Below are 15,416 nucleotides of genomic sequence, written 5' to 3'. Positions count from 1 at the left end.
ATTATATATTTTTTAAGATTTTTTTAAATTTATTTTTGTTGTCTTGTATTACTTTGTAGTACTTTATTTTTTTCACTTCTTTTTAAAATGACTAGTTAGGTTTAATACAAAAAAAATCAAATTTATGTATTTTATATGTTCTTTTTCCCTTTTTTTTATTTATTGTTACAAACACATATAAAACACATGGGTATTGACCGTATCACTAGACCCCGACTGTTGTGTGACTGACTTGTTTTGAACGTCACCTCAACTCGAGTGTTAAAAATCATTTGACTTATTGTCTTTAACGGTTTATACTCCAAAGCAGTGATATTACTTTTATTTTGTTTGCTTATTCTTTCTTTTTTCGTCTCTCGTATCTTTTTATAGACACACTCTCTTTATAAATTTTTATCTCTAAATATGGAACTGTTGCTTGCATTTTTCTTTTCTCTCTATATATATATCTCTCTTCAATTACATTTGATTAATGTTTTTTAGGTGTCTACTTTCAATTAATGTCGTTGTGTTTTTCATTTCATTTATTTTATTCAATTTATTCTTTTTAGTGCTTATACTGCTTTATTTACTTGTATTCCCAGATATCATTGTTTATATTTATGTTAAGTATTGCATTTGGCTTTTAATTTCCCGGCTTTGTTGTAATTCATATTTTTTGTATGCAATCTTGTTAAGAGTTGCCAGTCTCTTTTTGAAGTTTTTATCACCAAAAATAAATTTCAGTTAATAATAGGGAGGAAACAAAAGTAGTCCTTACTAGGAATTGCATTTAATCGCAATTTTTTATAATCGCGATTATCGATTAATCCCAGTTATATTTTTAATAAAGAAATAGAAGAGACTATAGCGGATATATTGATGTACTAATCATGTATGTAAGTTATTTGGTGGCTTCCACAAGTTGATTTCAACATACAGACGGATATAGCTATATATCGACTTCGCTATCTATAACGATTCAGAATATATTTAGTTTATGGTGTCGCAAATGAAAAATGTGTAAATTACAAATGGAATGGCAAACTTATATTCATTAGGCTGGGTCGAACTGTATGGACGATCAAAAAATCGTATAGCAGAAACGCAATCTACGAAAAATTCTAAGAAAGTTTCCCTAAGAAACCATAGGTCTAAAATTAAATCCTATCTAGCGCATTTCGTCTTTTATCCAATAAAAAAAAACTATCTAAAAAAAATAAGTACTGAAATATCATTGGATAAGAGACGAAATGCGCAAGATAGGATTGGATGGTTTCTTGGGGAAAATTTCTTAGAATTTTCCGTAGAATGCGTTTCTGCTATACGATTTTTCGTGAAAAAAATCGACACACCCTAATTTACAAATACCCTCATGGTGAAGGGTATAGAATTCGGGATAATTTCCTCAATTATGAAACCAAATTCGTAAGAAAATACATAATCCTTGAAATTTGTTACTGGTATTAACACGAATTTTAACTTAAATTTTATAATTATAATAAAATAATTTCGATTTAAAATACTTACATCGTAATATTTTGCTAATACACTTAAACCACTCATATGTGCTTTTCGTTGACCCAACAGTGTCAAATGCAAAATATTCAATATATTGTTAACTGAATTTGTATTCGGACTAACAAACCATTTAACAACGTCTAAAATAGTTGAAGTTTCCAAATTATTTTTATATTTTTGAAACATTTGCATTTGACGATACATGGAATCAATGCGATATCTAGTGAATTCAATTTGATGAAACATCATCATGGCCTGGTTGTTGCTGATAACAGAATTGATTGTAGAATCATGAAAAGCGGACATGTAATGTGAATGCTATAATTAAAAAATAATAATAATTAAATGTTATATCAGTTTTGTTTTTAATTAATTATGAAAAATATTTTAAGATTAAGTGTTGTGAGATAGTTTACTTAATGTTGAAAATTGTTCACAATATTTATAGAACTATTCTAAAAAAGAACTGAAACAAATTACGGCATTCTATATCGATCAAAATCTGCATTTAAATTCTATTGAGATTTTAACCCTTCATTAAAAATGTCCCATTAGAGTAACTTCGGGTATTGTGGACTATGCGTCTAATGTGGACCAGTGTCTTTTTTCAGAAACTACTGAAGGTATGATAAAACTGTTTTATCGTATATTTTACAAGTTGTTTGAAACAACAATTGCACATGTGCTTTCATGAGTAATTGATATGTTGGCTTTTTATTCTTGTATTGAAATTAATGAGCGTGGTCAACATTTTTATCGGCCCAAGTAAGAAACAAAATTTGGTACATTTACTTGGTAGAATTTAATGTTTGGTTGATTTATATAGTTAAAGTGGACACGTAGTTTTGCATATATTTGGTAATAATTTAAGCACATTTAGATTATTAAGTAAAAATAATTTTTTACCACTGTAACCCAAGTTCGTGTAATGTGGACCACTTAAATTACTTGATTATGTACTACTGGTCCACATTACCCTACAATAACTATATACTTTGTAAGCCACTTATCTAAGCCAAGAACGCGACTTTTTAGTTTGTATTAATAAAAATATATTGAAATTTAATTTTTTAATCATTCATGATTAGCTGGTTCATGAATTTTATTTATTAAATACTAGTCCACATTACCCTCACATAGTGGTCCACATTACCCTCCAATTTTTTTAATGCTGGTTTTTGGGTTCCTTACAATATTTTCACATAAATTTTTTATGCTTAGACGGAAAAAATTCTCAACTGCAAAAACAATTAGAGAATACATTAGCTAATTTATTGCTTCACAACTTTTTTAATATCCATATTTATTGTGGCCAAAATTTAGAAAAAACAAAACGGTAGTCCACATTACCCGAAGTTACTCTATATCTTTATTTCGATTAACTTGCTAAGGAAATTTAATTAGTCATTCAAGAAAGGAGTATTCGTAGATCTACTTACTTAGTTCTATTGGGTGTATGATTTAAAAATGAGGGACTTTTCCAAATTTCTACAAATAAAATGTTTGATCGAAAATGTATTACACCCAATAAATTTATGTTTTGCTAGAGTGGACAAATGTATATTAATTTCTTACTTTTTTCACAGTTCTCTCCAGTTCACGGTCCAGTAAATTAATTCTAGCAATTACTTTACTTTGTTTATCCTTAAATATTGGCAATTCTACACTCGACTTTGAAAATTGTTTTAGAAATTCCGATCCAAATAAATATGTTTCGATATTGGCCGTCAAATCAATTACTTCCTTGAGGTCATTAATCAAAGCCTCTGATTTTAGTGCAAAGTTTGTAAAAACAATAGCAAATATGTAATATATTTTTAAATATTTTATTAAATCCATAATTTATTTATGTTACGAGGAGCTTCAATGAAATACTAAAGACACTAACCGCAATGGATTTTGCAGTAAATGATAAGAATAATAATTAAATACTTATATGTACTATATATATGTTTGTATGCTTTACATTACATTACCGATTAATTAAATTTATTATTTACCCTACAATAGTTTAATTAACGTATATTTCTTTTGTCTACTTTCAGAGTTTTTTCTACGAAATTTTAGCCGGCATTTGGGTGCGCAATGGGCTTCAGATTAAAGGTCAAGCCATGACCTACATACAAGCCAACTTCTGCAATTCTATGGCTGATATGGATTTATTCTTTCTACAGATTTGTGCCACAAATTTACCCCAATATTTCTTCTTACAAAATACCATCGAACTGTTTGGTGTATCACAATGGCTGGAGACAGCAGCGCTCAAACAACCCCAGAAAATGGAACAGACTTCAATGCTTGAAGGTTTCTTAACATTCCTAGCCACATTGGTAACCAGTCGTACAAATCTGGGCAATGACGAGGCCACACAGTGTATCATTGAGATAAGTGCTCTTCTGGCCACCGAGAATAAGACTCATTCGCAACTGTTAGAACTAATGCCAGAGCGATCAGGCAACGTTCATACAAAGAATTTCGAAACATTCTTGAAGAAGTTGTCTGTGTATAAGGCTCCCTCATCGGGATCGGAAAATTTAGAGCAGGGCTTATTTACACCCATCGACGAGGTGTGGGAAGAGTACTACGATCCCTTACATGTTCTCTTGAGAGCTGTACACAGGAGAGATTTTCAATCATCATTAGATCGTTTTACCAACTATGTAAAGTCTAAGAACAAAATGCCTACAAGTGGCAATTTGTGGCCACCATTTAGATTACCCCGACCGGTGGGGCCAGCGTTTAGTGATCCCTGTCGTATTTTAAGTTCCCGAGTCTTCCATTCGACCATATTATCGATATTATATCGAGCTGTACATTCGCGTGATGTATCAGAACATTTATTGGCCTTAGCGATCTTCCTATTGGAAATTGCCATTGAAACGAGTGAGGAGACCAATTCATCCGGCAATGATAATGCGGCCGTCGTAGAATGTGAAGATCAGCCCAAGCCCTGCTATCGTTTTGGCATGCGCAGAGATCCTCCAAAGCTGTTCAAATGTTATCCAACTGATAATCTTAGTTGTAATTTAAGACATATAGTTACGAAGATTTCACTAAAGTCTCAAGAACCGACAGTGACACCAGCCCACTATAGGTCAAATCCTTTCTATCCGGATGTCGATTATGATCTAGACGATAATACTGCTTCGGCTATGGAAATTTCACCAGCTTGGCTAGAAAATATGGGACGTAATTTAAGTGTTGTACATAGTACTTCGGCTCCAAATGCAACCACAACTTCTACCGCTATAGTGCCTATGCGTTTACAAAACATGGAAGTGGCATTGCCGGCCGATCTGTCAGTGGTGCCCGAAACTGGTCTCGTAATACGGCAGGATAGTCAAGACGATGATTCTATACGGGATGTATCCAACGCTATAGAAAGCGCTGGAGCTAATTCTCCGCCGATGGAATTTCGTTTCTCTTTGCAACCCATAACAATGGCGGCTGATACCGGCATGGAAGTTGTCCTGCGTGAAGGACAAAATCCCGGCACTTCAACGAATACTGCCAATCAACCTAGAATTCAGCAAGCAGCACAAAATCAAAGACAAACACAGTCTGAAATGTTCCCTCCTACCACACCCAATTCCATAGGTAGTTTAATACCCTTCCCTCGCGTACAACCTGTAGCTGTACCAAGTACAAACATGGACGTTGTACCCTCTAATCCCACGCTCGGTGTTAGTGCCTTAGGAGCACGCCGAGCATTTGATGCCAGCAATCGTAAGCGTTCGGTGGACAACGCCATTGATGGTCTCAGTAAAGATGAAGTGATTATAGAAGAAAGTATATTATCGCTTCTCCTCAAATTACACTCGCAACTGAGTGGCACTTTAGATAGTTTTTCATGTACCGACGCCGATGAAGAAGAGGAAAATTGTGAGGCGATGGGTGATTCTTTAGCATCGTCCTCTGCCATGGATGTAGACTGTGAAGGCTCCTCGGAACCTTCAACTTCTTCAGCTGCTGCTGCAGCAGCATCTAGTCAAACAAAGAAACGTAATATTAAAGTTTCTGATTCTCGCGTTGGCGACGGTCCCTACTTCATAGGTAATCTTCTGCGCAAGATTGCGAAACATGATGACATATGTGCTCAAAACATCGACGAAATAAGATGTAAACTCTGGCCAAATCAACGCGAAAAACAAGCTGAGGCCAAGGCTAGAGAAGCTAAGGAAAAGGAAGAACGTCGCAAGAGAGCCCGTGAGAGACAAATGAAAATGATGCAAGATTTTGCCAACAAACAAAAGGAGTTCATGCAAACTGCTGCTGCCAACAATATGGATGCCGGCATGGAGGAGGAAGAAGACCTCTATGAAGAACAGCCCCGCGAAAAAGAATATGATTGCATTATATGCAATTGCACCACCCCCAGTACGGAAGCAAATCCCATTGGCCTAGTAGTGCTGGTTGAATCTAGTGGCATTGTCGGCCATCGGCGAAGGATAACCGAAAGATTGCCACTTCCATTATCGCCCGAAGATGAAGAAAGACTAAAGCATAGTACACGTTTGGCAACCGAATTCAATAGACGAACGGAAATTTTAAGTTTGAAATTTGGCGAAGAGTCTTGGTATCTCTCCAATAATATGGCCTACGAAAATGGTGTTCATGTGCAATCGTGTGGTCATCATTTACATTTAAGTTGCTTAGACGCTTACCTAAAGACTTTATATGCCAGCCAAAGGCAGCACTTGCACGAAAGAGGAGAATTTTATTGTCCTGTTTGCAGGCAGCTTTCAAATTCAGTTTTGCCACTTAGTCCTCAGTTAGATCGTCCAACACCGGTTGTGCGTTCTGGTGTTCAACCATTCGAGCAGTTAGTGTCGGAATTAACCAACCTTATAAAGGAGAACGAAAGACCACCGGTAAGTTTGAATATTTGGGACGAAACAAACAATTTTGATTAAAAAAAATCAATTTTGGAACCTTTACTCTTGTTAATTGGATAATATATAACAAATACATGTTTTTATATAGGGGTAAAGATCAAATATTTTAATAGAATATGTTTAATATCTTGAGATCTCCTCATGATCCCACTTTGATTTTTGTATGTGTTGTTAATCAAAATATTAAAAAAATGGAAGATTTCTTCTTTGAGATATCAATCATTTCAAAGACAATTTTTTGTTTCAATATCCTTTGTTCAAAAGAAGAGTATCTAATTAATTTTGTATGACCCTAAAGAACGTGTGTAGCAATTTTTAATACATTTCTGAACGTGTAAGATCCGATGCCTTGTTGAAAATGTTTTGTTTCTTTTTATTTAAATAATAAATTCATGTATTTTCTAATAGACCTCAACAAAACTATCCGAAGCGATGGGCCGTGCAATGGAAGACATGACAAATATAACAAATCGTAAAATGAAACGTGTACCGCCAACGTTCCGCAGTCTGTTTATATTTGTTACCTCAATAGCTCGTACCAATTTAGAGTCTGAAATTATACAACGCGGAGGTTCATTGTGTACAACAAATCCCACACGTTATAAGGCAAAAAGAGACTGTATTGTACCATTGCTTCACGTTCTCTCCGTACATGTACGCGTATTGGTCGAATGGCCGTTGTGGAGTTCTTGGGCGTCGTTGGCTGGTATGCCGGTAACCGAAAGTGCACCAGTACCGTCACATTGTCGCGAAGTCATACCGGGACTACTAGCAGATCCCATAGCCTTATTGCTGAAATTTATACTTTTAGCACCATTACATCTAGATCAGGGTAAGTTAAATATCTAAATTTGGCTTGAGAAAACATAAAATTTTAAAAAATATTTTTTATCTTTTAGAATATTTCACTTGTATGGTGAAAGTTATGTACAATTTATTATATTATCAAATTGTTGTACAATTATGCGTCACCCTGACTGATCTCGAATGTGATTATATTTTGGCTAATTTTAATACCTCGCCATCGGCTGAACAGAACACTCTCTCTAGCCGACGTAATTCTATGCGTTCACCGAATATGTCATATTTGGGACGAGCCATGGCCTTAGTTTTGAAAAACACCAATCGTCTATCACACCTTAGACGCGACAGTATACCATCCACTTCTGCAGCCGCTTCTGCCGCAATGGGCGTTAATAGCGGTTCAGAAGATGGTCCCTTGGCTGGTGTAGAGGTAAATCTAAAGTCTATGGAAACACAGTTGCAGACCCTCTCTCTACCATTCCTACGTATAGCTGCTTTATTGCGTCAACATTTATACAGGAACGATATGCCGGAAATTTTAGCACCAGGCCTGGAGTTTGTGCGTTTAGTGTACTACTTAGAATTGGTCACCGACTCAATGGATTGGGATTGTTTCAATGCCTCAAAGGGTTTATGTTTCATACCCGGCACCGAGGAATCCCTACCGAAATTCTGGTGTGAACAACTGATGAATATACGACCACCAACGGATACAGTACGTGAATTGGTATTACTCAATCAACATGCTGCCTGGCAACAACCAAAATTATTGGAATTACCTAGAGAATATGAAAGATTATTTACGGTATGTTAAGGTGTTTGTTGTTGGCCCACATTTCGAAGAAATTTAATTTGTATATATAATTTTAATATAATTTTAGTATTACCATGAACGCCCCTGTCTTAATTGCTACAAAGTTCCCAAAGAAAGTTCCATTTGTTTACTTTGCGGTACCATAGTGTGTTTAAAACAGAATTGTTGTGCCGAAAATGAATGCTGCGAAGCTGTGAGGGTAAGTTTTCGTAATTTACAATTAATAACATAAGAAATTCATAAATTATTATTACATTTCAGCATACAATTACTTGCGGTGGTGGCATTGGTATATTCTTGGTTGTTACATCGACATATATTATTGTTATACGTGGTCGACGAGCATGTCTTTGGGGTTCTCTCTATTTGGATGATTTTGATGAAGAAGATCGTGATCTAAAGTAAGTAAATTGTTTCCTAAAATATATGTATTACAAATATTTTAATATAATTGTTGTGTAATTGTCTTTTCTTTACTTCCAGGCGTGGCAAACCGTTGTATCTTAGTAGGGATCGTTTTAATTTATTAGAATCTCAATGGTTGTCCCATAAATTTGCCCACACAAAACATACTTGGGTATTCCATAGGGATTTATTGTGAAATATGCAAGATTTATTACGTAACATTCAAGACATGATGATAGTTGAAATTTAAACAATTTATAAAATTAAACTAACCATAAACAATTGAAAATATATATAATAATAACAAATTATAATATTATTATATTTTCCTTCCCCAAACCCCCCTACATACTATCTTATATCTATATATAATTTAAATAAAATAATAGTTTATAAATAATAAATTGATATTAAATTATAAATATGTATTTTTAAAATGAACAAAAACACAAGTAATAGTTATTGCTAAACGAGAAAAATATTAAATAATTGATTAAAAATTATATAGAACATATAAATACAATAAATACAAACATAAAATAAACAAAATATTTAATTTAAAAATTCCTCAAAAGTAATATTTTATTTAATTTTTTTATTATTTTAATTTACTGTTATTTTTTATAAATATCTTCCTAAAACTAATTGTTTTAATATTTTTTTATTTTTTTCCTATATTACAAATTTCTATTATTTAAAATAATTTTAAAATTAATAAATATAACACATAAATACACTTTGTGTACGTAATAAGTTTTTAATAAGAACGAAATCGAATATTAAAGTTACAATTGATATAGAAATAAATTTCATATAAATGAAAAACATTTATAGAATAAAGAGAATAATTTGCGGAAATTATGGAATTGTGGAAAGCCAACATTTTATTAATTAACAAAATTTAGTTTCGCTTTAATTTTGAAACCATAGCTATTTGATGCATTAATTTGCTTTAGACTTGTGTAATATTGAATGAAATCAAATTAATTGGGAATAAACAGAATTAAAAAATGTATTAAAAACAATTTAAGATGGGTCATGGGCATCATTGTAGTGAATAAGAAATGTGACTAGTTCATCGGATTAGCTCCCTTAGGACGGTCCGAAAACTTCATTGAGAGACGTGAAGCAAATAAAATAACCCTATAGGTACTGAAAACCGTATCGTAACTTTAGCTAAACGAGACCCTTTCAAGTCATCTAAGTGAAAGGGTGCGACAAAGATTCTTAAATACAAAACTACCGGTTAGAATAGCTCGAAAAGTTCCCTTGCTCAGACAAGCTAATTTGAAGAAGAGGAAATATTTTGATTTGGCTCAAAGGATTTTTTTGTCTCGGCTCATAAAGTGTCAAAATTTAGATTGACGAATCTAAAATCAATTTGTTGGGTAATGTTGCACAATGAAATGTACATCGACCGAAAGGAATGTTATTCAATATAAAATTTACCAAATATACTAAAACACGGATTAGAAAATTTCAAAGGCCTAATACACCTTATTGAAAACACTATGGATATACATGTGTACAAGGATTTAATCTACCATATTCTGAAGAAAATTTCAACAAGATGGAATCACAACTTGAACGTTCTTGAATGGGCAAGTCAATCCCCGAACTATCTCCAATAGAGAACCTTTGGAAGGGAATTAAAGCGATTAATGTCTAAGCTTCCTTGCAGTCATTAAAAAGAATTAATAAAATTCAAAAAGCATCCCAGTGGAAACTTGTCGCTGCTCTTAAAAAAATTTCGGATGAAAAAAATCGATCAGAATTGAAACGCGTTTGACATAAATAAATAATCTGGTTTTGTTATGCATTATCATATTTTTATTATCTTGAAGCTTATAGACAACACTGATTTATTATGTAAAGAAACCCATATATCTGGTAACTCTATAATAATACTACTTTAATATTTGATGCACCCTGTCACACACCTCAAAGCACCGTTATTTGGCTGTCAGAAAATAAAAAAAATATTTCACTAGTTAACTTCATTTTAATAGAAATACTTGAAGAAATTGTTGGATTTTCCTTAATTATGGACACAAACTATCCATATATAACACGGCAGGATATTGTAAACTTTCCATTTCCCTATAAACTATGGTTGGTAGTGAATTTAGAACATTGTGATTTTCTACGTTGGAATCGCGATGGTACTGTCGTACTTTTAGATTTAGTGGATCTTGAAGACTATCTGAATTCCACACGTTCTATATTTAAAATAAAGAACAGTTCCACATTTCTACAACATTTAGAGGAATTCAAGTTTGAACGTTTAAATGCCACACCAGAAGCCGAAGAAGATTTATTGTTGCAATATAGAAATGAGAATTTCCAAAGACATCGTTTAGATTTGTTGGCAAAAATACGAAGGCACACTTATCAGTTGATAGGCCAACTGGCAATTGATAATTGTGCCGAAAGTGAAGGCGGTACAAAGAAATTCAGTAATAATGTAGATGACGAAAGTGCCAACATTCCAAAACTTGTGTCCAACAGAATGTTGGGTGATTTGTGTTTTATGTTTCATGGCGGCCTCTCTAAAATCAAAAGAAGTCGTTTACGTTTTGAAACTCTGCTACATTTTCATAACGAACAGCGTATATTAAAGGAAAAGCTAAAAGCTTCCGAGTCATTTCAAACCCTTAAAACCAAACCAGACGTTTCTATGGGTTCATCAGCGATTTCACCATATGAAGATCAAGTTATTGAATTGCCGATAGAATTGTTTGAAAATCCACACGATTCTGTTCTAAATTTGGGCGCTGATTTTCGTCCTGAGTATGCAGGTTACTATGGCAATTGTAGCAAGGATCAGATATTGCAATTCTTTGGCGAATATTTGCCTATGTATGAAGATAATTCAGTGGAAGTGAAAAAAATTGTGACAGATAATAGGTAAGTACCGAATAAATACCTGCTTATTATTTCATTTATTATTTTAACCCATTTAAATAAATATATTCTGTATTCTTATACATAGGGGGTAGATTTGTTCATATCCGTCTACGATCGCCATTTCCACCCAATTTTTTTTTTAAATCCTATTCCATTTTTTTAGTTTTAAAATATTTAATTAGAAAGAAATTAATGTTTATTACCTTTTTAGTACTGCTAGTGGTAACAATACGCTTCCAATTATCGCTGAACCCAATATAATGCAATACTCCTCTCCTAATGTTACTGAGAACCCGAACATTTATATATCAACCCCTATAGCAACAAATTTTGTACATAATTTGAACTTTTCTTCGAACCTGGAGCCCATTTACATTACGAATGAAAACTCAGAAAATATCAATCCAAACAATGGTAACACAAGTAATGATTTCACAGTAACACAACTAAATTCAAGTTGCTTAGATAACGAGGCCGATATATCAATGGATGAATTTATTAAATTTAAAGATTCGCGCAGTGAAAACCTTACAGTTGATTGTCCAGAAATTAATAACGCCGCTGATGATTGTGCCGCTTATAGCTCTTATCCACCGGAGCAAGTGGATACAAATGCATTTCCACAAATGCCAACATCCATTCAAAAAGAAATATCTGAGGATGTTAAAGAAAATGAAGCTAATTTCCGTAGTTTCTTTAGTCAATACAGGGCTTCTTTAAATATATTGTATGAACGTCAGTAAGTGATTTTGTTATGCACTTTTATTCCTTAAATAATGAAGTGTAATTGTTGTTAAATATTTGTTTGTGTTTAATGCTATTATGGTTGATAATACATTGCATGTGCATTTGTCTTGTTTCTATGTGTACTTTTTTAAATTAATTATTTAGTTGTTTATTATTAAAAAATATAGCATTAGTTATTGTAATTTTAGTTAAATTTTAAATGTATTAATACTTCATCTTTTAATTGTTGTGGAATTCCGTAAATAAAAAATAAAGAAATTTCAAACATTAATCCACATGAAATTTGAAATGGTTGTAGAAGATACAATCAACTTGGAAGGTAAGAAAAATTTTGTCAGCGCTTAACAATTTCGGTTTTATAAGCGTTTGCAATTTTAAATTTATATATCCTCACAGTGGACATGGCAATAGGCTTATAATTTGTGACGCAGATGGTAGACAATTTTAAACTCTATAAAATAGTGAAGAAATTGTATAAAATGTGCACTTAGTTTTCGAGTTATCACTAATTTAATCAAACTTGTTAATTTTCAGAAGCGTTTTTTAAGATTAAATTTGAAATATCTCTTTTTAGTCATAGCTATGGGGTAAAATTTTTGCGTTTATTCAAAAGAAGACTTCAAAGTCTTTCACTTAAAGAAAAAATCATGTCAAATGCTTACTTAATTTTGCAGTTATAAGGTTTAGAAAAACTTTTGATTACGATCAAAAAAACATGTTTCTTGTGCAAAATTTTAATATTACATTTTTGTTGACAGTTTTTAGGATTTTACAGCTATGGTCACTATATTTTGTTTATTTATAGAAAAAGATATAGCCGACAAAATGCCATGATTAAAATTGAAAAAGGCTTTTAACTTTAGTTTTTATAAGCGTTTGAACCAAAAACGCCCACATTTCCCCAAGTAGGCGTGGCTATGGACAAAAAAATTGTCTATCATATGAAAGACCACTTCCAAATCTATAAGATGGTGAAAACTATAATCTGTTAGCTATCTTAGTTTTATAGTTATTACTTGTAGAAGAAAAGTTGTAACGCGACATTTACCTTCTGCATGATTATGTTCTCCTAGTAATTGACAAAAAAATTGGAATTTTTGAAAATCATTTTTTAGCTGCATAATTTAATATTTTGAAAATTGCTTATATCTCTAACAGATTACGACCTATCTATATGAAATTTGATATAAGGGTAGACGAAGCTACAAGCAACCTGACAGGTAACAAACTTTTTGCCAACGCTTAACAATTTCGGTTTTATAAGCGTTTGAAACTTGAATTTTACATATCCTTATAGTGGGCATGGCAATAGGCTTATAATTTCTAACGCAGATAGTAGACAATTTTAAACTCTATAAGATAGTGAAGAAATTGTGTAAAATATCCACTTAGTTTTCGAGTTATCACTAATTTAATCAAACTTGTTAATTTTCAGAAGCGTTTTTTAAGATTAAATTTGAAATATCTCTTTTTAGTCATAGCTATGGGGTAAAATTTTTGCATTTATTCAAAAGAAGACTTCAAAGTCTTTCACTTAAAGAAAAAATCATGTCAAATGCTTACTTAATTTTGCAGTTATAAGGTTTAGAAAAACTTTTGACTACGACCAAAAAAACATGTTTCTTGTGCAAAATTTTAATATCACATTTTTGTTCACAGTTTGTAGGATTTTACAGCTATGGTCACTATATTTTGTTTATTTATAGAAAAAGATATAGCCGACAAAATGCCATGATTAAAATTGAAAAAGGCTATTAACTTTAGTTTTTATAAGCGTTTGAACCAAAAACGCCCACATTTCCCCAAGTAGGCGTGGCTATGGACAAAAATATTGTCTATCATATGAAAGAGCACTTCCAAATCTATAAGATGGCGAAAACTATAATCTGGTAGCTGCCTTAGTTTTCCAGTTAATACTTGTGGAAGAAAAGTTGTCACGCGACATTTACCTTCTGCAAGATTATGTTCTCCTAGTACTTGACAAAAAATTTGAATTTTTGAAAATCATTTTTTAGTGGTATAATTTTATATTTAGAAAATTGATTATATCTCCAATAGATTACGACCTATCTATATGAAATTTGATATAAGGGTAGACGAAGATACAAGGAACTTGATTGGTAAGAAAATGTTTGTCAACGCTTCACAATTTCGGTTTTATAAGCGTTTTAACTTTAAATTAAAATGTCTTCATTGTCGGCATGGCAATAGGCCTATAATTTCTACGCAGATGGGGGGCAAGTTTAAACTCTAGAAGATAGTGAAGAAAATGTGTAAAATATCCGCTTAGTTTTCGAGATATCAATAATTTAATAAAACTGTTTTCCCTTTCAGAAGCGTTTTTTAAGATTAAATTTGAAATATCTCTTCTTAGACATATCTAGGGGGTCGAAGTTTATCATTTATTCAAAAGAAGACTTCAAAATCATTCACCTAAAGGAAAAATCAGGGAGAATTCTTCTTTATTTCATTAGTTACAAAGTTTAGAAAAAACTTTTGAAATACATGTTTCTTGTGCAAAATTTTAATATCACTTTTTTATTCACAGTTTGTAGGATTTTACAGCTATGGTCACTATATTTGGTGTATTTATAGAATAAGATGTCGGCGATAAAATGCTATGATTAGATACTGAAAAAGCTTATTATATAATTTTTTTTAAGATTTTGAACACAAAACGCCCCTATTTCCCTTAGTGGGCGTGTCAGTGGGCAAACTATTTGTCACCAACCAAGTTGCTTGTGTCTTCTTCTACCCTCAGTTCAAATTTCATATTGATAGGTCGTAATCTTTTAGAGATATAATCAATTTTCTAAATATAAAATTATACCACTAAAAAATGATTTTCAAAAATTCCAATTTTTTGTCAAGTACTAGGAGAACATAATCTTGCAGAAGGTAAATGTCGCGTAACAAATTTTCTACCACAAGTAATAACTGGAAAACTAAGACAGCTACATGATTATAGTTTTCGCCATCTTATAGATTTGAAAGTGGGCTTTGATATGATATGACAATTTTTTTGACTAAAGCCACGCCCACTTGGGGAAATATGGGCGTTTTAGGTTTAAACGCTTATAAAAACAAAAGTTTTTAGCTTTTTTAAATATTAATCATGGCATTTTACCGGCGATATCTTTTTCTATAAATAAACCAAATATAGTGTTCAGATATTAAAATTTTTCACAAGAAACATTAATTTTGTGACGTAGACAAAAGTTTTTTCTAAACTTTATAACTGAAAAATTAAAGAAGTATTTTTCATCATTTTTTCTTTATGTGAAAGATTTTGAAGTCTTCTTTTGAATAAATGCAAAAATTTTACCCCATAGCTATGACTAAAA

General features: G+C 32.3%; 2 protein-coding genes across 2 annotated transcripts in view; both read left to right on the top strand.

The window, feature by feature from the left end:
- The window catches only part of Ubr3 (Ubr3 ubiquitin ligase), a 92,978-nt gene extending 83,996 nt beyond the window's left edge, over positions 1 to 8,982 (top strand). Inside the window, exons 5-10 of the mRNA XM_065507695.1 lie at positions 3,546 to 6,371; positions 6,804 to 7,227; positions 7,295 to 8,004; positions 8,081 to 8,212; positions 8,275 to 8,414; positions 8,497 to 8,982. Coding sequence (XP_065363767.1) covers positions 3,546 to 6,371; positions 6,804 to 7,227; positions 7,295 to 8,004; positions 8,081 to 8,212; positions 8,275 to 8,414; positions 8,497 to 8,614 — 4,350 coding nt within the window. The 3' untranslated portion in view covers positions 8,615 to 8,982. The remainder of the gene's footprint in view (positions 1 to 3,545; positions 6,372 to 6,803; positions 7,228 to 7,294; positions 8,005 to 8,080; positions 8,213 to 8,274; positions 8,415 to 8,496) is intronic.
- Positions 8,983 to 10,424: 1,442 nt separating this feature from the next.
- On the top strand, positions 10,425 to 12,068 carry comr (cookie monster). The gene is made up of 2 exons (XM_065509274.1): positions 10,425 to 11,325; positions 11,537 to 12,068. The coding sequence occupies exons 1-2, from the start codon at positions 10,463 to 10,465 to the stop codon at positions 12,066 to 12,068; spliced, it is 1,395 nt and encodes a 464-aa protein (XP_065365346.1). The 5' UTR covers positions 10,425 to 10,462.
- The last annotated feature ends 3,348 nt before the right edge of the window (positions 12,069 to 15,416 follow it).

The sequence above is a fragment of the Calliphora vicina genome, chromosome 4, assembly GCF_958450345.1.
Source record: "Calliphora vicina chromosome 4, idCalVici1.1, whole genome shotgun sequence".
In the NCBI taxonomy this organism is placed as follows: domain Eukaryota; kingdom Metazoa; phylum Arthropoda; class Insecta; order Diptera; family Calliphoridae; genus Calliphora; species Calliphora vicina.
Note: the sequence above shows the minus strand (reverse complement) of the source record. Positions and strands in the feature narration are given on the sequence as shown.